The sequence below is a fragment of the Pelecanus crispus genome, chromosome 1 (assembly GCF_030463565.1).
Source record: "Pelecanus crispus isolate bPelCri1 chromosome 1, bPelCri1.pri, whole genome shotgun sequence".
NCBI classification, from domain to species: Eukaryota; Metazoa; Chordata; class Aves; order Pelecaniformes; family Pelecanidae; genus Pelecanus; species Pelecanus crispus.
The window spans coordinates 188,402,881-188,427,135 of record NC_134643.1 but is presented as its reverse complement, the minus strand read 5'-3'; the positions used below and the strand labels follow the sequence as shown (position 1 = coordinate 188,427,135).

At 35.6% G+C, this 24,255-nt stretch overlaps 1 protein-coding gene across 1 annotated transcript in view; it reads right to left on the bottom strand.

Moving 5' to 3' along the window:
• DIAPH3 (diaphanous related formin 3) overlaps nucleotides 1-24,255 on the bottom strand; it is a 277,409-nt gene that overhangs the window by 77,617 nt on the left and 175,537 nt on the right. Inside the window, exons 23-25 of the mRNA XM_075727918.1 lie at nucleotides 20,262-20,386; nucleotides 11,235-11,399; nucleotides 4,638-4,773 (exon numbers count right to left, since the gene is read on the bottom strand). Coding sequence (XP_075584033.1) covers nucleotides 4,638-4,773; nucleotides 11,235-11,399; nucleotides 20,262-20,386 — 426 coding nt within the window. The remainder of the gene's footprint in view (nucleotides 1-4,637; nucleotides 4,774-11,234; nucleotides 11,400-20,261; nucleotides 20,387-24,255) is intronic.

Genomic DNA, 24,255 nt, shown 5'->3' with positions numbered 1-24,255 from the left:
TTTACAGTCTGATAAGATCAAAATAATTGATTGGTGTGCTTTCTACTGAGAATCTGAAAAGCATGAGAAAGTATGTATCTGAATGTTAATAGTATGCAGACAAGTGGCATCCCATTCCACTGGCTATTTACATTTGGAACAGTAGTATGTGATAGTTTGAACCAGCTTCACAGAAGCAAGTAAAGCAATCTTATTGACAAAGCATCTCATGATGAATATCATTTTGTAACCCAGAAAGTATTTAGAGGACAGATTTTATCATAAATTTCAAAATACCAAATACCATTCACTGCTTAGACATTCAAAGTTTTTAATGAATTCCACTACTTTTCAAGTTAGGATGGAGCCAAAAGGAAAATATGGAGCTGATATTTTTATTATGTAAACTTAAGACTCTCATCCTTTTATATCAGTGAACCATTTGAACTGTGATCATTAGGACACACAAGTGTCACTATCTAAGTTGTAAAGTAGAGATTGAGAATTTTAGCAAATTACAATTTACAGAGATCTAAATGTGACATTGGCTTCAGGTCCAAATATCAACAAAATACCTGCAAGAGAATAAGTCAAATGGTTCCATATAAATAAAAAAAAAATCTATGGTCTTATTAACAGAGGTCCAAATTTATAGTATAAAGCCTACCTAAAATATTAAGTTTTTCTAAAAAGATGCCGTACTACATATTCATAAAATACTACACATATTTTACAATCTACACAATACTGATATAATTATTTATACCTGAAATATTAAAAAAATCAAATTGAAAACTTTATGAAGATTTATCACACACTATACATATTTATCTAATTTTAGAAAATGACCATATCAACACTGAACTTGGTGTAACAGTATTTCAAAGGCAGTCTGATGCAGAGGTATGGATGACAGTGTAAGCTGTGATCTAGATGGTTAAGTTGTCACCTGGATATCAAAGGCACAACATAGGCTGAGGAAGACTATTACAGTTTGTGAGAAGGCTGGTATACTGTAGGACCGCCTCAGATCTCATGTTTGCAGCAAATGTCAGTTACTAGTGATGAAATCATTGTATTTACACAGAAGGATTTCTCCCCACCTCCCCCCAAAGTAGTTTAAGTGAAAAATCAGGACTTATATTTAATTCAGGATCATTTTCTTTTTGTTTTAAAACATCTGTGTAGTGCTAGGCAAACCTGGTATGATACAGTCCTAATGTGCTATACACAACTAACTGGCTCAACTCACATATTTGGTAGTTATTCATAAAATCATGTTTTTGTACATATTTCTTTAAGATCTTAGGGTTTTGTGAATGTAAAAAAAGTCAGCAATACCCCCCAAAAAGCTAAAAATTTTGCAGCATTATGTAGGTCACTTTTATGGAAGAAATGAATCCACCTTATGCAGCAGAAGGTGGCACCATAGGCAACAAAACCCTACTCTTCAAATAACTTCCAAAAGCAGATGAAAGCTGAAGAAATACAAAAAAAAGGACTTCAAGAACAAAGGGGAATCTAGGACAGGTTAAATGTCTGTCTTGTAAATGAGAACAGTGGTTAACAAAACAAGCTTAGTATCATGATATAAATCCTGTTTAAGCATTGGCTAGCAGCTCCAGCCTTGAACGTTATGGGCAGGAGCTGAAAGCAGAAGCTCCAGAACTGTAAACAAGTCACTAATGGCTAATTAATGGGCACTGAAAAAAAGCACAACCTCAAGTGCTGTGAAAAGACTAGAAGATATAAGCAGCAGCTAAGCAAAGGAAAAAAATCCAGCTGAAAGCACTGTGGCGACCTGTGGAATTAACACCCCCTGAAGGACTTTGCATTGTATAATCTAGGAATAGACAAAAGGGTCAGGAACTGTCTAGAAACTAAGCCATCTTATAAAACAATAAGATCCCTAACTGGGTATGAGGAAGGCAAGAGAAGATTGTAGAGAAGAAAAAAAAAAATAGTCATTTCAGTTCTAGCTTCCCTTGTAGAAGATCTCTCCAGTTTGTCCATGTCATCTTGTCAACTAAAACCATCACTGGTAGCTATCACTGACAACTCTACACCATCAGCTCCATAGGATTTCATATTCACATCAAATTTAGGACACAGCTGTTAAGGACTGACTGCTTTGAACATGTAGTGGTAGTGATTGATAGTAAGAACTATTTTGTAGTGTTAATGACAAATAATGGGTAAGAATAAGTTATTAGCACAATCAGTCCTGTTAATGATTGTCAGTCCAGTAAGGTGGGGTTGGTTTTGGGTTTGGGTTTTTTTTAAGTTTAAGAGAAAGTTAAGAAACTCTGAAGTGGCATATAGCACAGTGATACACAGGCATCCCTAAGCTTCAGGTCATTTTCAGTTAAAAAGCAATGTTACTGAAAAATGTAGAGCGGAGGTGCAGAGTACACTACGATGTCTTCACGGAAAAGAAAAAATCTTGAAGAACCAGTTAGTACATATACTGTATACTTTTCTCTTCTTCAAGTATGCACCTGTTTGAATCCCAGAAAATATTTTCTAGGATGGTGATATCAATGAGTTTTCAGCTACTTCATTCAAGCAATAATTGAAATAATGTTCCTACAAATCAATATAGTCTGATCTAACCACCATATAAAGAAATTATATGCAGCAAAAATCAGTTACTCCACAGTCACACTTCAGATAAGAGTGTTTTGGTATTTTGACAGAGGGAGGACCTGGTTAGAAATTTGTCAGCAGGTCAGATGTAAACATTTTGTGACTAATTTACAGATTCTTAATAAGAAGACAGCCTTTCCATGAACTAGTTATGTCTAGGAAAAAAAAGAGGGGAAAAAAAAGAAAAATAATTTTTGAATGTGTGTTATTCTGCCATCAGAATCAGAGCAACATTATGCCTCTTCAGTTAGTATATACAGTATTAATAAGACTGACAAAATTTAAACAAAACAAAACAAAAAACCACCCCTACTTTTCATATTGTTGTTGCTGTCTTTCCTGACAAACAAATCTACCACACATGCTTTGCACTGACAGAATTTGGGTTTTCTAATAGACTTTTAAAATGATGTTGCAAACAAGCACAAGAAACCTTACAAGGAGCTCTGCAGAGCAAAAAGCAACTCATCAGTGGCCAATTTAGTGAATGTCAGACTCAAGACATTTATAGCTTCAGGTGATCCTAACATCATCTTTTCCCATCTGCTGTTGTTTAGATCAGTCATTCCAGGCTGAACCTTAAGTAGCTGCTAACGAGAGCAAGAAACCTCTTTCTGTACACTTATATGATTTAATAAAAAAACAAGCTACTAAGAGACAAAGCAGCTATTTACTCAATGACCTACCTGATCTGTAGATGACAAGTACATAGTTCCCCGCTACAGTAGCTGAAGCAGTAGGTTTAACTACCAGAGGCATACATACACATGTGGGTATGACTCAGAAGTCCGTAACATTGGCATCTGTATTCTAGAAAGCCTAAACATGACATTACAAAGAACAAGACTGGAGGGGAGCTTTAATTTTCTCTGAAAGACTGTCAATTTTCTATCCAAAGCAGTATCAGTCATACATACAACATGTCTGAGAGAAGAATATCTAACGTCTTTTGAAACACTTCCCATCATGCATTAATACAGATAGCAGTTTTACCCTTTCCTAGTCTTCTGCAGCCTCCTCTATCTTCTGGGAACTTTAAAAAGATTGTCATGGGTAGTTTTCTGAGTGGGTCTTGAATTTACTTCTAAAGAATTAGAAATTCTGCGTTCAGAGGGCAGCTGCTTGGTTTCCCATCTTAAGAGAAAGCTTTAGTCTCACACCTCAGGACATGGATGTTCTTATGAAAATAAATCAAAGATTTTGGTTTGAAGAATCTCTGAAACTAAACACACCTACTCTGGCTATTAGTGAAACGTGGAAGAGACAGATAATCATTTACGCCAAAGGTGCTGACCAGGGTTTGAGTGGGGAACTGTTTAACAAGATCTGCTCGGAAAAAAAATGAGAGTAGCTCATGATAATTTACACAGTAAGTCATGTATCATTCTGAAAGATTCCAGAAGCTCAGTCTGGGATAAAATATAGCAGTATAGAGGATCATCAGACATCTTTTTTAGTAACAGAGAACTTGCAGTGTCTGCTGTCTCTTTTGGGAAAAAGGACAACACAGCATAAATGAGTAACTTTAAAAATGCATGGCTGAGGTTTCTTTTAAGGTGTTTCAATAGGGACCTATTGAAATAGCAATTAACATACTCAAAGAAAAATCCAGAGTACTTCAGGAAGGGCTTATTCTCATAAAAGAACAGAAATGAATATGTAACCTTGGTTAAAAGAAAGAAAATGCCTTTGTGATTTAGAAAATGTCTGTTCTCAGGTAACGTAAGGGGTTCTAAGCATAACTGAACTTATACTTGGTCACACAAGGCTCAATATATTCTAATGGAAAAAATACAAAGCAGCATTATGAGTTCTAAAATAGCTTGAGGAAAACAGGTCATTAGAGAAGCTCATTAACAAAACAAAATTTAAGAACCTCTTTGCTGTAAACTTTAATAGGTGAAAATCATTCATTTATTCTGTCTTTTCTCATAGCACATTCAGATAATGAAAAAACAGCAGCTTTATTTCCAGTAAAACACTAGATAAAATGCGTTTTCTACATCACTTACCTGTTTTCATTTCTAACAAGCGCTTTTTCTTTTGTTGCCTCTCTTGTTTTTCTTTTTCTGCTTTCTCCTTAGCTATTTTAGCACGCCTCTGTTTTTCTTCTGCTTCTCTTCTTCTCATATTCTCCTTTACTGCTTGCTATGAAAAAAAAAGTAAGAGTTCCATTAAAACTGAAGTCTTAGCAAAAGCAAAGCTGCACCTTAAAAACAAAGAAAAAAAGCTTTAAAATCACATCTCCTAGCTCACCTTAATTTATCTAGCCAAATAAATATTTTACATTCCATATTTAGTACATTTTATTCAGAAAAGTAGGCAAATTCAGAATACATACATTAAAAGCATACTAAATTGGCCCCAGATGGGGATTATAAATTCAGCAAGAAATACACCTTAAGAATACATATGTTAATGTAAGAACTCCTCAAAATATCTAAACCACCTGGTTTTACAAAACTAAATATGTTACTGTTTGTATTTCTAGAATAGTTTCAACATTTATTCTTTCTCATGCTGCCACTATACCAAGCAAAACAAGGCTGCTTGGGTGACTTCGCTGTGCATTTTTCTTACTCTTATCCACATATGCATTAATTCACTCGGTTTATAATTTTTTGTCTTCTGGTTAATACCTGTACAACATTGTTTGTTTTGAATTATAAATAAGTACTCCAAAGGTTCCAATGAAGCCAAAGCAGATCTAAGAGTTTCAGAGTTTTTAAATCATTTTGCATATTCAGACATTAAGCAAAAAAACCTTGTCACATTCAATAATTTTTTAACAAAGCTATTTTAGGATTACCTTTTCATTATTTTAGGGTTAGCTATGCACACTGGTAAATTCTCAGTGCTCTACTGTGGCTTGCATTAAATGTAAATTGCACCTATTCTTCACTGAAGAAAGTTTCTCTTTTCAGAATGCAGTTACACACAAAATCTCATTTTTCACAGTAGATGAGAGTGTACCCTCCTACAAAATGGCTAACATCTTCATAAGGTCTGAGGCAGAGGCTGTACATTTTCAAGGATAATTAATGTCTCATACTGTTATTTAGTGGGAAAATGTCCAGCCTGCACTCAGAAAAAAATGTAAGAATGGGCTGAAGAGTAATATAACGTACTGGTGAATGTGGATTACAGCAATATTTGCATGGGCACTGTTTGTGACATCACTGCAATAGATAGTGACCAAAGGAAGAAAGGAAAAGAAAAAACCAAAATATATAAATCTTGTGAAGAAATACATGTCTTTGATAAGTGAAGAAGAATAAGCTTTCAATCATGAAGAATGACAATGAAATGGACTTTTTAAACAAAGCAAAACTGTACTCCTATAGTGTCTTCTCCAGAATCACCTCTGTCAATTTTCTTGATACTGGGGGAGGAGGGGAGAAGCTTACTACAAAATGCTAAAATTCTGGATTGAATTAATTTTAACAAATTATTTGCTGATTTTCAGACTGGGCATTCTGTAAAACAAACGGCTGGGCAAAACTGAAATGGGACAAACACAAGCACGATTTTGGCAGAAATGACACATTTTCCTAACAGAGTGATCAAGGAAATTTCTACTTTGCACATACTTTTTCCTCCAAAATAATACCAATAGGACTCAGCCTCAGACTGCAGTCATCCAAATGTAGGTGTCTATTTCCCTTCTAATCACACTGATCAACCGCACTCGATTTAGTAGGCCACACCTTCATATCCAGTGTAAATTGGATGCTTTGTAGTATCATACCTTGCCTCCAGCCTTTCTCTAGCAGGACACTAGTCTTCCCTAAGTTCTGTATCATAATTTAAAATTTCAGGCTAATGATGTCTTGGATACCATTTAAGACACCTCTCCAGAATACTAGGCACTTCTGTTGTTAGGTCTCCTTTAAGACATCAGGTAGACAGCTCTCCAAATTCCATTAAATGTACTGAGTATGCATCTCTTGAGATTAGACACGCAAGCTCACATACAGATGCCGATGTTTAGAGGTCTATGCCCTAGAATTAAATCCTATTCTACATGTTCTGTGTGTTTTCAACACAAAATGTAGGTGTTTAAAGTTCTGCACAATGTTTATACCAAGAATTGTCACAAACTTGACTGAGAAGAACACACATTTGTGTCTCACGCTGTTTGCATTTCAAAGATTAAATGTCTTGATGCTTCCTTACTCAAAAGGCCTAAAAAGTTAGACATGGTCTGACCACACCTGTTATATATGAGCAGCATTATATTCAGCATGCACAGTATGCAAAGTTAACTTTCAGAAAAATTACTGAAGTATACACCTTTATGCATACCATACCAAGGCCTAGAGTTTCCAAGGTGGAGGCATTCTTGAGTTCTCTCTTGTGCTTTCCAGGACTGTTCCTGATTTTTATTCAGTTATTTGCATAATATAAGAGAAAAATACTCTGAGTCTAGGGAACAAACTGTTACTTGGTTGCTGCTCTTCTGCTTCTTTAAGTCATGTTTCTGCTGCAGAGCAACCGAATGTTGGTAGTAGCAAGGGGTTTAACTATAGCCCTATGATTAGCATGCTGCCTTGGACATAAGAGTTGTTGATGCAAGGCCTCTTCCCTCCCTCTCCTACAACTGCAGGAAAATTCTAACCATTAGACAAACACAAGAAGAGGAAATACTACAATTGCTTCATCTTATTTCAGAAAGCTATCCTTCTAAGGAAAGGAAGGAGCCTATTAGCAGTACCTCTGATGCCGTGAAAGCACAGAAGGAGTTAACAGAGATGTACCTAGGATGTTCCACTGACTGTACCAGGAATTTAGCTTTGGGAGTTAAAGCACTGAAGGTAAGATGCTTCACTCATTTTTTGGATCTGGCCAACTAACTGTGCCCTAGATTTCATGCTCACAGAGTGTGAAAGTAGCTGTCACAGCCGCCAAATAACACTGAAGTAAAAAGTACAGTCCAAAGTTAGCTATGAACCTAAAGTCTATGGCTCCATATTTAAACATGTTTTTTTAAACATTTTTAACATTTTAATTAATTGAGAACAAAAAAAGCATTATTAGTAGGTAAGTACTGTATGTAAATTATCAACTTTGCTTGACAACAAGGATGACTGAACTTCACTTTCCCACACCTACTAGTGAATTAAGTAGTCTTTTAGTTTTGGAATTTTTAAGAATCCAATGATTTTTCAGCACTTAAAAGTCTTTTGAGCTAAGTTTTCTAGGATGCAAACCACCTTCAGTTTCTGTCAGTAATCAAGAGCAATGCTAAACATTCTGAAAACCAGACCTCAGGTGTCTCATGCTAGGCATCTCAAAAATCTTTTCCAAAAAGTCTCAAAACTGAGCAGCTACTCAAGATTTTGTTTAGTGTCATTGAATGATAAGTGTTTTCATGCTTTATCTACATACCTTTTATATATAGCCTTCAAACTGTGCTCTCCAAGACAGAATTATTAATTTTCCTCAAGGTTTCTTCTATCATGCTCATCAATAATATCTAACTGTTTCAAAGCATTAATTAATCTATCTTTATAACACTGCTGTGAAGCAGGGGTTAGCATCAGTGCTAATTTTGCAGACACAGAAAAGAAATAATGGGGAAATTAAGGTAAAGCACAACCACTTCTTTGAGTCTCCAATTCAAGATGAACCTAAGCATTTAGAATTTTTATTCTACAGTATTTAAATGGGAGGTGTGGTTTAAACATCAGAAATTAAAGTAATACAAATATTTCATAGTATTTAACAATTTCGAAATCAGACTCCTGAGTTTCAAATTAGACACTAATCGAGTTAGGAAAACATAATCAATGCCCATGTTGAAAAGTCTGGCATGTGTAACTTGCCAAGCAAAATATTCTGATAGAAGACTGTGCCTTCTAGATTTTTAGCTGTTAGACTCTGAAGTGGAATGGAATGGAATGGAATGGAATGGAATGGAATGGAATGGAATGGAATGGAATGGAATGGAATGCTTTGGGTTGGAAGGGACCTTTAGAGATCACCTAGCCCAACCCCCTGCAGTGAGCAGGGACAGCTTTAACCAGATCAGGTTGCTCAGAGCCCCAGCCAACCTGACCTTGAATGTTGCCAGGGATGGGGCCTCTACCACCTCTCTGGGCAACCTGTGCCAGTGCTTCACCACCCTCATTGTAAAAAACTTCTTTCTAATGTCTAGTCTAAATCTATTCTTCTTTAGTTTAAATCCGTTATTCCTTGTCCTGTCACAACAGGGCTTTTTAAAAAGATTCTCTCCATCTTTCCTGTAGGCCCCCTTCAAGTATTGGAAGGTCGCAAATAGATCTCCTCGCAGCCTTCTCTTCTCCAGGCTGAACAATCCCAACTCTCTCAGCCTGGCCTCATAGGAGAAGTGTTCCAGCCCTCGGATCATTTTGGTGGCCCTCTTCTGGACCCGCTCCAGCAGGTCCATGTCCTTCTTGTGCTGAGGGCCCCAGAGCTGGACGCAGTACTCCAGGTGAGGTCTCACCAGAGCAGAGCAGAGGGGCAGAATCACCTCCCTCAACCTGCTGGCCACGCTGCTTTTGATGCAGCCCAGGATACGGTTGGCTTTCTGGGCTGCAAGCGCACATTGCCGGCTCATGTCCAGCTTTTCATCCACCAGTACCCCCAAGTCCTTCTTGGCAGGGCTGCTCTCAATCCCTTCATCCCCCAGCCTGTACTGATACCAGGGGTTGCCCCGTCCCAGGTGCAGGACCTTGCACTTGGCCTTGTTGAACCTCATGAGGTTCACACAGGCCCACCTCTCCTATGTTCCAATATATTTGGTAAATATTGGTTCCATTTTAAGTCCTTTCCTCAAAATAGATGCATGTAGGAATTTCAAACCTTTTCTCAATATCTGCTAAAGAAGTATTATTCCCTATCTACACCCTCAGACATGTCTGAAATCATTAAAAAAAAACAATCAACCAAGCAAAACCAAACAAGACTGGGAAACTAAGTAAGTGTGTTGTAATGATAAGTGTCAGGCTGCAACGAGGAGTAGATGGTAAAATGACTAATTGAATCTTTCTACAGATCAACAGGCATGAGTTGGATTGCTGCTCCAGATGTTGTCACAAAACTTATGCTCAGATAACATTCCTGCAGGAGTGTGGCCAGTGAGTTAAGCTACATAATCATAGGTAGCCAGATATGACACAAGTCACCAAGTTACCCAAATTAATAAATTCATACACAATTGGGGACCTGCCTTTTTATTCTTCCATTTCTTCTCTGAGAAAGAGATGCTTAGCAGCCAAGTGTTCAGAATCCAAGAGAAAAAAACTAGCTTTGCAAAGCAAGTTTTATAAAACCCAACGGTAAACAACTACAACCTCCCTGTCCTCCTAACATTACCAAATTTGAACATAATTATAAATCACCAAGACAACGATCCCCACTAATCATCTGATTATCCTGAAATTTGCCAAGATGACTGCTTATAGTCATATATTACCAGCTCCAAACATACAAAGAAATACCCTGGTGAGAAATTTCTACCTCACTTTTCAGAAAGATGTTTTGTTAAAACTCTTAATTCTACCAAAAAAAAAAAAAAAAAAAAACAAACCACCAAACCCAAAAACCTATTATTAAAATTTGTAAGCATAATGAAAATGCATCAAAAATACCTAAAGAAAAATAAAATTAGATTTCAAAAATAGCTCAAGCTTTTATGATGAGCTAGTATGTGCAAACGTTTTTATACATAATGCAGATGCTGCCCTGTGACACAAGGACAGAGCTAACCTCCACATCTATGACTATTTTAGAAGACTGTAAGGCAAAGCTCTGCTAACTAATAAGTGAGTCTGAATTATGCTTATAACTATGTTCTGAGCTGTATACAAAAGGAGCTACCCAACAATAATCTGGATCAGCCTAATGTCTGTTTCTTAAATATAATTCCAATATTTCAGGAGATAATAAAATAACCATTTTTAGGCCCTCCCCTCAGAGATCATCCTTTTTAAAGGGAAAGAAGAAAGTAAGCATTTAAAATACATAAAACCTAAAATCCTAGACAATCTATTGTCACAAAAATTGAAGGTACTTAGAACCAGACTGAGTTTGAGGAAAATATGCTATTTTTTTAAAGTCAGGATAAGGACCTCTGAGTTTCCATAAGAGTTTGCTTACAGACACAAATCTTGACACTGATCAAGTGCTGCAGGCAAATGAGAAATTAAACAAAATTAAATATTGGGTGTGGATTTTGCATGGGAAGAGTGTGCCTTATAAATATAGAATAATTGTTAGAATATTTATTTTTAAGGAAATAACAAGCATCCTTTAAACAGAAAATGCAGTTGTATTTAGAAAAGGTAGTGTTTCAGATTTTTTCCCCCTTCAGGTTATACATGCATATAAGAGGCTCAGTTTTAAATTACATTCATTGTTATTAGGAATTTTCAATTCCTTCGGAAAGAAATAATCCACAAATAATAATTCAAAACTCCATTATCCTCAAGATACCCTAAGAATTTAGGATGTGCAAAGTAAAATTTCTGATATGAGTATCAGATACCATTTGAGGAGGAAGAAAATTATTTTTGGTTTGTTCAGTAACTGAAATATTACAAAAATAATTTCTAAGAAACATTAGACATAAAATAAACAGATTGTACCATGAACATTGTCCTGAAGTTGTTTAAGTCCGTTAAAAACTCCTCCACCGAAACTTTCTTCAGATCAACGGCATAATATCCCATCACATTCTGATAGAGTTTTTCCATGTTCTCATGCATCCGTGAAAGTTTCTGAAAATCTTCTTTGGCATGAACCAGAAAGCTGTACACTGCTGTTAAGGCTGCAAGAATACTCAGTAAATTCAGTCAAACCCACAGTTTTTACTTAATGTTCATCTGTATTACATACAGATTTTTCATTTGTATCAAATGAAGTGTCAAAAGAATTCCTTCCATGTCATATATGCTTCCTAGTATTTACTGTGTATATTAGGCCTATGAATAAATCAGGGTGCTTTCATCAAATTTTCGCAGCCACTTTGAATTTAAAGATTATTCCATTAGCATATAATTTTGTAGGAAATGAAATGTATGGGACTAATCTAACTTCAAGCACCTATGTAGTTTATTTACTATCACTGTCTCCTTATTGAAGCTAAAGGTTTAGGTATATAAATTAGATTTTATGTGGAATTTAGGTACAGATACCAGTAGCTAACCTGAATATTTTAATGTATCAAGAAATAGTATAGTTCTTACTAAAATAAAAGTAAAAATAGAGATATTAATAAACAACAGTATTAAAAGTAAAAACTTCAGATTAAAAACTTCATCTTAACTGCTTTTTTTTAAATGCTGTTGTAGCAACAGCAATGCATTAATTTCTGCTCCTGGTGGCTGCATCAGGTATTTATACTTTTTCTAAGGCTATATGCAATGTCAATACAACCTAATTAAATTAGAAGTGAAAACAACAGAACTACTTCTACAAGATATAGACAATTTATAAACAGCACCAAAATACTGCATAACATAAATGAAATTAAAAACCTATGTTTATTCAAGAATTTTTATAATATAGTTTGTCAAAGCAGCTCAAAGAAGAAATACTGTGTGCAGTCATTTCCTTCTGTAGGACAACTTCATAAAGTGTTTACTTTAATGGAATGGTAGCTAAACAAATATTTACATTCCATTATTTTCCTGCTGCAGTAAAGACTACAAAAGATAAGAAATGACAATTTTACCTTTACTCCCAATTTCCCAGCCCAGCTATTGCAACAGAGAATTTACTGTATTTGTATACTTCATACTATAGATACATACACTATGTATGGTCACTTCATTTTATGAAACACAGGTTTTTTAATCAAATGCATTAAAATGTAGACAAACACAATTTTTGTTCCCCTAGCTGTTTTAAATACACAGTAACAATTTACTGCAGGGTGAGTGCTTTCACCCTTCAGGGTTTTTGCGATGCACTCTTCTTTCAGTTTTGCTTAGAGGATGAATGCCATTTGAATTTCACTATTAAATGTCCTAGTTTGTTAACGTTGCTTTTAAAACACCAAGCAAGCAGTTAATGGTTTTCTTTTTGTGATTTGGAATCCATGCCAGAAAGTCATACAATCACGTTTCTCAGACACATGCAGGAAAGGAGAAATAATGCACTTTCACAACATTCAAATTAGTCACTGTGATAGCTCTTAACTGGGTCTGCAAGGGCAGAATAGTCTCCACTAAGAAAGTCTTGTAGAAAAGGACTAATAAAGCCTAGATTTTTGATGATTTTAAATGATACAACCTCCATCACCCCCCAACCACTTTATTTCAGACCTTCTCTTCCTCTGACAAGGCTCCTTAGCCAGTATGAGCTTCCTTCCACGTTTCTATTGACTTCACAAGATGCAGCTCGTGACCAGCTTCGGACTGCCTGTGCTGGCTAGCAACAGCTCAAAGAGAATTGATGCTGCTGGCCCACTTTTTCTTCCATATCAGTTTGAATCTCTCTCCTCTACTTAGTTCCCAAGATGCACAAAGCTTACAGGAAGCTACCCTTCAGAGTTGAGTGTCTTTAAAATTACTAAGGATGTTAAAAAGCTATTGGTGGGACAATGAGGAAAGTTGGTGAGACGTTAGTATGTAACAGATGCCCAACTATTAAATAAAAAAAGGATTATGAGAAACAAGACATGACAAAACACAAGTTAGGACCATCAAAAGAAATGTCAGCATTTCAAAAGAACCCAAACAAACAAAAATAACAAACAACTATAATAAAGGAAAATGGTAAAATTAATGCTGAGTTAAACTAGAAACAAGCATTTCTATATCCTGTTTATTTTTGATCCTACAATTTAGGATACTTATTATTTGTGATTCTTAGATCATTAACAGAACTTAGGGAAAACTACAATATTTTTTGCAGTTATGGGGCTGTTTCTTTCCACAGAGTGGAAGGGTAAAGTAAAATTAGATACATTTGTTTTGTTGCCACTATGTAGAAATGCCATATATCAAACATTCCAGTAACTTTCTTCAGTTTTCTAGGAAAGAAAAGACCTGAGGGAAAAGAAAAAGTTAAAATTATCGATAAAATGTATACTTTGTTTGTATACTTTGTCTTGTAAATGAATGATATGCCAGAGTATATCCTGAAAAGGAAACCTGGGGGGTGGGGCGGTGAGAGAGACAAAATTTCTGTGATATTCTGCAAGACACAGCTAAAGTTACAGATATGTTAATAGAGTCCATATAGGCTGCTTAGTTTATACTGTTAAAACTGACTCCCCTTGAATATGTGATGCACAATTTTAATCTCAAATTACAGCACTCTGGAAAGATGGTTTACCATGCAGTATTTCAATGCCACACATGATGAATCCCGAGATTCTTATTTTCTGTCTGGTGCATTATGGGATACTTTAAGCTCTTGGCATTCTACTGAGAGTCTGCTTCAATTTAGGTATTTTTAAAAAATCCCCTTCCTTTCTTCCTTAAATATGGCTTTTGTTAGACAGCACTAGCTAAACCGGAGACAACAGGGAATACTACTGAGTACAGCAATCCCAACTGTAATTATTATGAACAGGTTGATATATATGCATTATCAGCTACACAATTCATTGGCTTTGGATGAATGAAAACAGAAGTACAGCAGAGGTGCAACACAGGTGGGAGGAAAAGCAAATCAAGAAGTTCGGTGTTAACTTTTTCTGAAGTGGCTTCACTTCATGGACAGCCTTTTTGGATTCATGGGACTACAGATCATCATTCTGCTCATTAATGGAACAGGAGAGCAACAGCAAGTAGTATCTGTGGCAAAATTTCTAAGTGCTGTATGTTTGGCCTTACATATTCATAGCAGCTCTTTTCATAGTGAATTGCTTGTCTGAAGATTATACTTATTTTAATATATTGTGCTATATAAAATAATACTAATATAGTGCAGGGTATCAAGAGAAGTAAAAGCAGCTGTTACCCTAGAGCAGATAGTGAACAATGTTAATCTGTACCAAACATTTCCTTAAAAGACTCCGTATTCACCACTCGTGATTTTTTCACAAACTAACCTATGTATTAAGTGTACACAATCCAAAAAAGGAATACGATTCTGCATCAGAACAAAAGATTAACAGGTGCATAGATGCTGCATATATTTTAGCAGAACCTTCAAAATGGAACTGAGACTGCCACTACACTAGCGAGCAACAGTCTCTGTAAAAACAGCAAAGTTTTCGAAGACTAGTGCAAAAAGACTTGAGGTCACTTCAAACCAGAATTTCGACCAATTTTTTTTTTCTAAGGCCAAAGGGTGTGAATGTTGTAGGGCTCTGTTGAGGATTTCCCACATCAAGTTCTTGGGAAAATAGTTACAATTGTCTGAAAAATACATGTCATAGAGACTTCCTTTTATACATATATAGCAGGTTCAACAGTAAAATTCTGTATCTGAATATAATAGTTCAAGAAACACACCAAAATGTTTAGATTTTTAAATTAGTACCTTCTAAAGAGTATTTGTCAAATAATACCTTTTCCTTGACTCACTCACTCCTACTTATCTCTGTGCTAGAAAACTAAAACAAATTGACATGTATTTGTATCACACAGAGCTGGAGCATCCAGCATGTATACCCCATATATTATGAGCAAGACCAGGGCTAGCTGTAATACACACCTGAAGCCCAGACCAGATATTAAAGACCTGTATAAAAGAATTCTATATTTAAGTTAAATTTACATTGTTTGCCAAAGCCCTATCTCATTACCTGTCCACACAGTCAACGTCTTGACCCTCTCCCAAAGAGCAACATACAATCTTTTTTCACCTAACAAGCTCAGGTCCTGTAAACTTCCAAAGCCCTTAGGATACTAGGACATCTTACAGACTTCAGTTTGTTTATGTTGCACAGAGGGAAGTTCAAACTATGAGGCCGATTAAGTAACTGACAGTTTAGACAGCATGTAGTCTCTTCCTTGCAGGTGAAATGGGTTTCTTCTACCTCACTTGAATCAGGCTCTGACTTGGCTAAGTGCTGTTCCTTCCTTCTCTTTCACAGTGTCAACAAATTTACTTAAATGACAAGGAAAGAGGAAAAGAGAACTGATCAAAAAGAAAGGACACTGTTCCTAGCTGAAAGGCAGCAACCAACTCTTCTCTCAAGTATTAGTTCCATAAGCTTCTGTGAAAAATCACCATCAATGCCACATTCAGTGCTGGGCAGAAACTTGTCAAGAGTTTTTCAGCTGCTACTTAGAAAATCATGAGATGCGAGATGGACTGATAAAGAGCATGTTGACTAAATTACTTAATTAAGCTTTTAATATGCAATTTAAATATTCTCCATAAACACACTAAATTTTAATTTTGAATGTACAAGTGTATTTTGTTCACTGTGCTTTCTATTGAACATTTCACTCAATGGATTTAATACTCTAGATCAATATCAATTCAATATTCTTTGACTTTCCTAATTAAAGCAAACAGAAGAACTGCAATAACTATAATTTCTTTTCAGCTAGTATACGTAAGATGACTGACAAACTAGCACAATCTAATATATAGGAGAAATATTCATAATTATAGACTTTGTCAATAAAAGAGTGCACCAACTGTGCATGTATCGGACTTCCTGAAGAAACAAGAATGCTAATCAGTTCATTAGGGGCCTTTGGGTTGTGATATTTAGCGACAGGATGTAATAGCCTGCTTGTCCATGGAGCGTAATTGTACTCAGGATGAAAAATTATTTCCAACAAAGCACCATCCTTCCTTTTTCAGATTTCCTGCTGGTTTCTTTTTATGACCTGCATGCCTTTCAAGACACCAGCATCATTCAGCTTTCCTTGTCATAGGAATAAAACTAAAGACAGGTCCAGGCTTCATCATGCTGTGCAGGATTATCTAACCTTTACATCAAACCTTTTTTGCTTCGTAATTTATTAAAGTTCCTGTTTTTTCTAAAAGTAAGCTTCTTTAATTAGTGTGTTCACGGACATTACTAGAAACCATATGCAACTTTTCTGTCTTGAAATTACTGCCTGTCTGCTGGGAGAGGAAGTAGGTGAGGGCAAACTATTCCTGTTCATAGTATTTACTGTTCAAAATACTGTATTTGAATAGTCTAATACAATGAAATACGTAGTATGGCTGGTTTTACCTGTACTGATTTATTCTGAGTAAGACCAAATATTCATCTCACCTGTTTCTGACAGCAGTCAATACCCAATGATTAGGGAAAACAAGACGGAAACTTGCTAAGCATAGCATGATAATTCAACTGATGTAGTATTTAGTTTCTAACAGTCTGCACGCTAGTGATTTTTCTGAGCTAAAGTCTACCTCTGGACTACTGTGTTTAATAGCTCCAGATGTGCTATCTTCAGCTAACTATGTAAGCCTTATATGAAATTCATTTACATTTTCAGCCCCTACAACATCCTAAAAGTAAAAGCTACAGTTTAATTGTTTGTTGTATAAAAAGACATTTCCATTAGTATGTCTTAACCTGCTAGACAGTATTTTACATGAGATGAACCCTGGTTATTTATAAAACACAATGAATATGTTCCTAACTTTCCTCTTGTATGGCATACAAAATTAGAGGTATTTTTACTATATTTTCCTAACTTTTTGATTTTCCACCCTCAGAATCCTAGTTTATTAAAACATCCCTGATGCAGAAACTATTGCATAATGCTCATCACTGTCACCATTCTCTGCCTCATCAGTAGCTATAAAGTATACTTTTTGAGATAGGGTGATGGAAGCACTCAAAATATGAGAGTATTACTGATTTTTATAGCAACTTATTTACATTTTCTGCTTGCTCTTAACTACAGTTGTTCTCAATTGTTCTAATAAAATGTTTTTCCCCTGGATCTATTACTCTATAATCATTGAAGTCCACCTGCTCTTTTGTCAGCATCTGCCAATCTCCCTTTTGACATGAGTGAGGGTTTTTGGGTTTTTTTTTAGTAAGAAATTAATCCAGAAAAAAGAATTATTCCACTTTTGACCTAAGAAATTTCTTTCCTCAGAAGTCTTTGTTAATACACCTTTCTGAAAGGTGCATGGAAATTCAGTTATGCTCTACCAGCTGTCCTACCTTTATCTGTGTGCTGTAATAGATCTGCAAGGGCTGCAAGGGATGGTTTCTCTACAAAACCCACGCTGACTCACTCCCATCATATTGTATCTCCCATAGATACATGTGGGCTCTGTTTTTATTTAGTCTTCATCAGTTTTCTTGGTAAAGAAGCCAGACTTGCAGATCCTTCTTGTAGACCTTTTAAAAAAAACTCAGGTGCTTTTTTTCAGCTTTGATTCCTCTGGTGTCTTGGGCTAACTTAGTTCATGTAAGAATCTGTAGCCCAACGGGTTTCTATCTGAGTTAATTTTTAAAATCTTTTTAAGTCATTTGTGACCACTGGTTACTTGTGGAGATTTATTGCTATTTATTTTCTATTTTCCCTTAAAAAAACTTTTACCAACTCCTTCATTTGAGATCATCCTTCCATTCTAAATATTGCACAGTGGGGTTAACCAAAGTTCTCCCTAGAGAAAACTGATGCAAAGAACAAATTCACCTTTATGGCTATGGCTTTTTTTCTTGGCACACACTGACAATCTACATCTCTGGCAGGACTATGGCTTTTGAGATGCTTGAAAAAGATGACGTGTAGATCCTCCTTTGCATTTCCTAAGATGATCACTATCCTTTTCAAGCGATCAGTAAATTGCTCTAATGTGCTTCATATACGGGGATGGAATTTCAACCCCTAGAAAAGTTACAGCATTTATTGACAAGGTCCACCTATTTACTCTATCTGACTTTTATTATATTTTAACTTTTCACACTATTTCTTTACAACTGTGACTTATTCTGTCTTAAATACAATTTATAACCTTGTATTACAGTATTCCACTCACTTCCTGCCATCAAGTTTCAGAAACGCCCAATATGTCAGTAACACAAAGGGAAATGGGGCATCCTACATAACCAATTTTTTATTTTAGATGTTTGATATTAGCATAGAAGTACATATTTATTCCTCAACTTACTTTTCCCATGTTCTCCTCCTTAAGTGAAGCTAATTTTTTCAGGGTATTCTTCACTCATTCTCAAGTGAATTTTGCTAATTCCGTTCATATCTGGTTCATAGGTATGGAAATTTTATAACCATTTCTCCAAAGAAAGCTGTATATTAAATTGTTACTTCAAACCCTAGTCCTCAGCTTAAAAATGCAAAAGTTATAGGGTATTTTAACTGCCAGCATCATGACTATTTTGGATTAGATGATCATCGTAGGTGCCTTCCAATTGAAATACTCTATTCTATTCTAACAGATTAAGAAGAGTCTGTCCTTTTTCATGGGTTAGATTTCTTACTAAGTGCTTCCCATTCCTAGCCTACACATAATTTTCTTAACCAAGCACAGACTTTGCATAGTCCTAGCAATATTTCTGAGAAAACTATCATGGATATATTTTCCTCTAACTTCCTAGCAACAGTTTATCTCTTGCCTTCAGGACCCTTCTCCTTGTTCTATTATGCTATTGGCTTCTTCAGGGACAAAAGTTATATTTCATACTATAAAGACACCGTGCTGGTGGGCTGCAACATAACTCTCAAAAACACACTGAGCTGGAAAAAAAAGCCAGCAACAACAACAACAACTAGAACAACCTCACCAACAAAATACCCAACCTTGCAAAAAATTAGTAGCAACATTGAAAGGTTACAGATAACGCACAGAGTCCAGAGAAGGCCTAAAGCTAAGTTGTAAACACTTTGCTTGCAGCTAGTCTACCGAAGAGGAAACCGGCCCTAATGCAGCAAGAACCAGTATATCCACTTGGCCTCAGGGTCCCTTGCCAGCTTTTATTTAATAGCATGAGATTAATCAAGAGGACTGTCTCCTGAGTCCCCCTGCCTTTGTACATAACAGAGTAGTCTTCCAGCTAGGTAATAACCTAACCATGCCTGCAGAGGAAATTTCATCCTGTCTATCTGCTGATATTTCTGCTTCCAGATTAGTCTCTGTGCCAAGCATATATGACCATCATCTGGTAGGGAGGTTTAAGTGAAAGAATGTTTTTTTCTGCTTTAATTATCTTCATGTCACGAGGCTTTCTTATGAGAGAGACAGCCAGTGAAGTTGGCTGCAGGATTTGGAATAAACAGTGAGAAACAGAATTTTGCCAAAAATAAGAACACAAACCAATTTTCACATGCTATGAATCTCATTTCTGCAATAAGAGAAATTTTTTGGTTCTGTAGATGCATGTACAAAAACATTCACAATGGTAATGCATACACTAGAAAACAAATAAACATAGGGTGACAGACATCTTTTTCTAAGATGTTCTCATGTAAAAGATCATTTAACACTAAAGTGAAGTGCTTAGCATTCCTATTAAAACTACTTTTCACTAAGTTAAGAAACTTATACACAGTGTAAAACCTGACAGTAAGCATTTTTCTCCTCATTCTATCCACCACAGATGAATCCTTTAATTGGACTGTTCATGCATTTAGTTTTTGAGGGGAAAGAAGTTTTATTTTTCAAACATAAATGCTACACAATAGACAGAAGTTATGCAAATAAATTTAAATTTTAAGGTAACGCAGTTAAATTAATTCTGTTTTTTTTAAAAAGAATACTCCAAAGGATATTGACATTTTTGCTACAAACTTATCGTGCTTATCTTCAGGAACTGGAAAAGTCTGCAAATCCTTCTCAAGCTGTTGGAGTTGCCTCTCCATATGCTTCAGGCTCTTCTCCAGGTTTTCTGCTGAGACTAAAATACAGAACAGTCATTCTGTTAACACCTTAAACAAGAAACATTGTTTGTAAAATACACAAGTTAAAACCTTACCCAAAATCAGCATACTACGCTTTTAATTCTGAAATAAAAGCACACTGAACAAATTACAATACAAGATGAGGGTGTCAGTCTATAACGTTCAGTTCCCCTCACTTATGTGGTTGCCTTATTCTGATTAGATGTATGCTGTTTGAACACTGCATTTTGTTTTATTTTTATGCCTAAGGTTTTGCACTGCTATTAACAGTCTGTTTTAAATAACCTGAGATATATATATGCCAGTCTGTGTCTTCTGATTAACCAAAAGACAAGTTTTGAAGCTACTCCAAGAACCACAAGCCTTTCTTCAATTTTGTTCTGTTAAAACAGAAAATACGAACATTTGTATGGAAGATTGTGAAGAAAATAACACCCTCAAAACATAGAGAAAATGGGGCTATTAAACACCTACACATGAAACCTAAGACTCAATTCCCTAGGTTGAAAGCACGATGCCTGGTAAAAAACACAACAGAATCTGTCAGAGCAAAAGTGCTTGCCAAGCTGGAGGGAAGTGCAAGCACTTGAGAGGGTGCAGCAGAGAAAAACAAGGACTTAAGAAAAAAGCAGAGATGAAACATCAGGGTTTTAAGTAGAAAAAGTGCAAATTTTCTTTATCAGAAAGAGAGAAATAGAACTTCCATCCATTTGAAGCAATGCATGGAAGTTGAACACTTGTTCTGTAAATAGTCGATTAAAATACGAAGACCGTAAGAGTAACCTGAGGATAACTCCTGTTAGCATGCATTCTATCTTGGACTTATATTACTGGAATCAGTTAAAACGTATTTCCTGATTGTTTATGAAGTAAACTTAACATTTAAATATGTTCCATAGGAACAATATATGTAGATAAGAACATACTCTGAATTTTAGTCTAATAACTTTTTTCTTTTTTTTTATTATTTATTTCATTCATAATATACTGTACCTATAAAGGTACAGCTACCTTAAACTTCATCTAAAAAATCCCTGGAGAAAGTTTGTGGCCCTATGATGTTACTATCATCTGTAGTGGATCCACGATTTCATCCACTGAGTAGAGTTATGTGATGGAAAATATGACACACACACTGAACACATTTTTCTCTCATAAAAGCCTGAAGGAGTCCCCAAACTAGAGTAAAATGTTGCATAGCAACTACAATCCCATTCATTGCAGAAAGATTAACACAACTATAAAATGATCAATGGCAACCTGTTAAAATGCTAATGTAACCTAAAAAAACCCAACCCAACGCAAACAATTTGGAGACAGTCAACTTTTCTAGAAAGAATAGGGGAATATAAATGTATGTTCATATTATAATTTATAACACATCATTTGGTTTATAATCACAATTTTTAAAACCTTCTGTTTACTCAAAAACACTGTTTTCCAATTGTATGTTAGACTTGGCAAATTGTCACTCAGCGATTGGTAAGCCCAAATCATCACCAGGTAGGTCAGCTGGCTTCAGCAGTTAAGAAACTGCCTTGTTTGGGAAGCAGAACTGAAATTAGAAGCTGACAAGTTGACTACAGATGTGTTTTAGTCCTCACAGGTTCCAGAAGCAAACCTGATTTTAATATAAAGTCATACTTCTGCTGTCATAAGAAGCCTTTGAGGGTAGGCAAACACACAATTTTAAGACGCTGATTTACTCCGAAAGCTGCTAAGAAACACAGAATGTAATACCTTGTGCTTAATATAACTATCAATAGGACTCTTCACAAAATACAGTTTGTCTTGCATAAAAAGAGTTCACAGCATAAAATTAAAGTGACATACTTATAAAATGTGAGAATGATGAGACTCAGCAAGTACACAGGTTTTAAAACAAAACAAAACACCCCTCAAAAACCCCAAGCCACCAAAAAAGCCTTCTACATCAATTGCAGGTAGCAGCTGAGTAATAGCTACATTCTTTTACCCAGATAAAAAAAAAAAAAAAAAAAGACAACAAACCTCAGTGCCTAGAGCTGATTAACGGGTTGTATACAAGAGATTTTCGAATACTTGCTTCCAGCAAACCCAATTTTTTATTTCTGTTACCTCAGTTCTTTCGACCTTGAACAGTTACATATTTGATCAAGAATCTTTACATCTCTATCTTGTTCTGAAGTTTTTTTTTTCTCTGTCATGATCTGAAGTTGTTCCTGAATATAAAAATTCAGCATTCCTTTGATTTCAGCAGTGCACAACTATTAGATATATTTTCCTTTAAGACTATATTTCTGGTGACAGCCTCAAGCAGAAACTAGCTCACAGTGTGCTGGTATTTGTTTGGTACTATTGTCTTTGCGACTTCCAATTTAGTGAAAACAGATGAAAAAAATCAAATCTGTAAATGTAAGCAACTCTTCAACAAAAAGATCACATGAAATACCTGCCAACCTTCCCTTGTGCCCCTCTAGAGACATGGTATAAAATCTGAAGTGACATAGAAGAATGGTAGAAGGAAAAAAAAACCCTAACTTTGATCCCTAATGCTGGACGGATTCAGATGTAAACCCAAGCCAAACTGAAATAAGCAACTCATATGATAGTTTGGGAACAAGTCAAAGACTGGGGTTTTGAATGTTAGTGAGCCCACAAACCCAAGTTGTTCATTGAATACAATGCACGTGTGCCTGAACACTCTCTCACTTATACCCTCTGAACATTCATACCCCTTTTTCAAAAAGGGTCCTGATATTTTTATAGGCAACAGTTAGATTTCCTCACCTTCTGCCTTTCAGGGTTAAACCAACTTTGTTCTTAAAGTTTCCTCTCTCGATTCAGGTTTTCTAATACCATGATTATTCCAGAAGCCTCTTCACCTGCTTCTGTTTTAAAACCTTTCTGCATAGTATTTCAGGTGATGACTCACTAGCCCTTTTAATGTTTGCATTACTATTTCTACAGTTCTACTGGAAATATGTTATCTGATTACCTTATGATAAAATATCCTTTTTTTCTTGACCAAAGCTCTTATTACAGTATCAAGATGCATGATCTTGTACTTCATACTATCAATTTTCATTTCTTTTACCCTGCTTCCTCAGGATCATTCAGTGATGACAACCCAGTCCTCCTCTCAGCTGGTAATGCTTTCTAACCCTTTGTCAGATATGCTCATTGGTTCAATACCACAATTCTATTTTTTTGCCATATTCCTTTTAGACAGTACTTTATGTTTCTTCCACTTTTTATTCTAATGAATATTCCCCCATTTTACATAATATCAAATGCTTTCCTGAGGTCAACATAGGTTTCCTGTGTCAAAAAAAAAAAAAAAAAAAGAAATTAATAGTCAAAGCTAGCAGAGTAGTCTCCTACCAATAAATTAATTTTCATTTTATGCTACTCTCATTAACCTCCACATGTTTGATTATTCTTTCCTCTATAAACTTTCATATCATTAAGGTTAGATAAAGAGATGCGTAATTGCCCAAATAATTCTTTTCTCCTTAGTTTCTTAAATATTCTGTAGTCACACAACATTATTATAGCCACAGCAAAACTTGATAAAAAAAAATGTACTTACTAAACTTTTAGTTCCATATCTCATTTATCTCAGAATGCAGAAATGGAAACCGGTATATACAATATGAGAATATGGTACTCTGATTTTTTTCTTTCAACAAATTTCTATGGAGACATTTTGCTCCCCTTTTCCCCATCCCCAGATCATTATTCTTGCTTAAAATTAAAGCAATATTTCATCTAGTTTTGAGACTACACCTGTTTTATCTTAAATCCTAGAAATAATTCTCCAAAGCAAAGCAATACTACTTCTGTGCTCTCTCATTTATAATGCTGTAAACCTTCTGCTACTTTT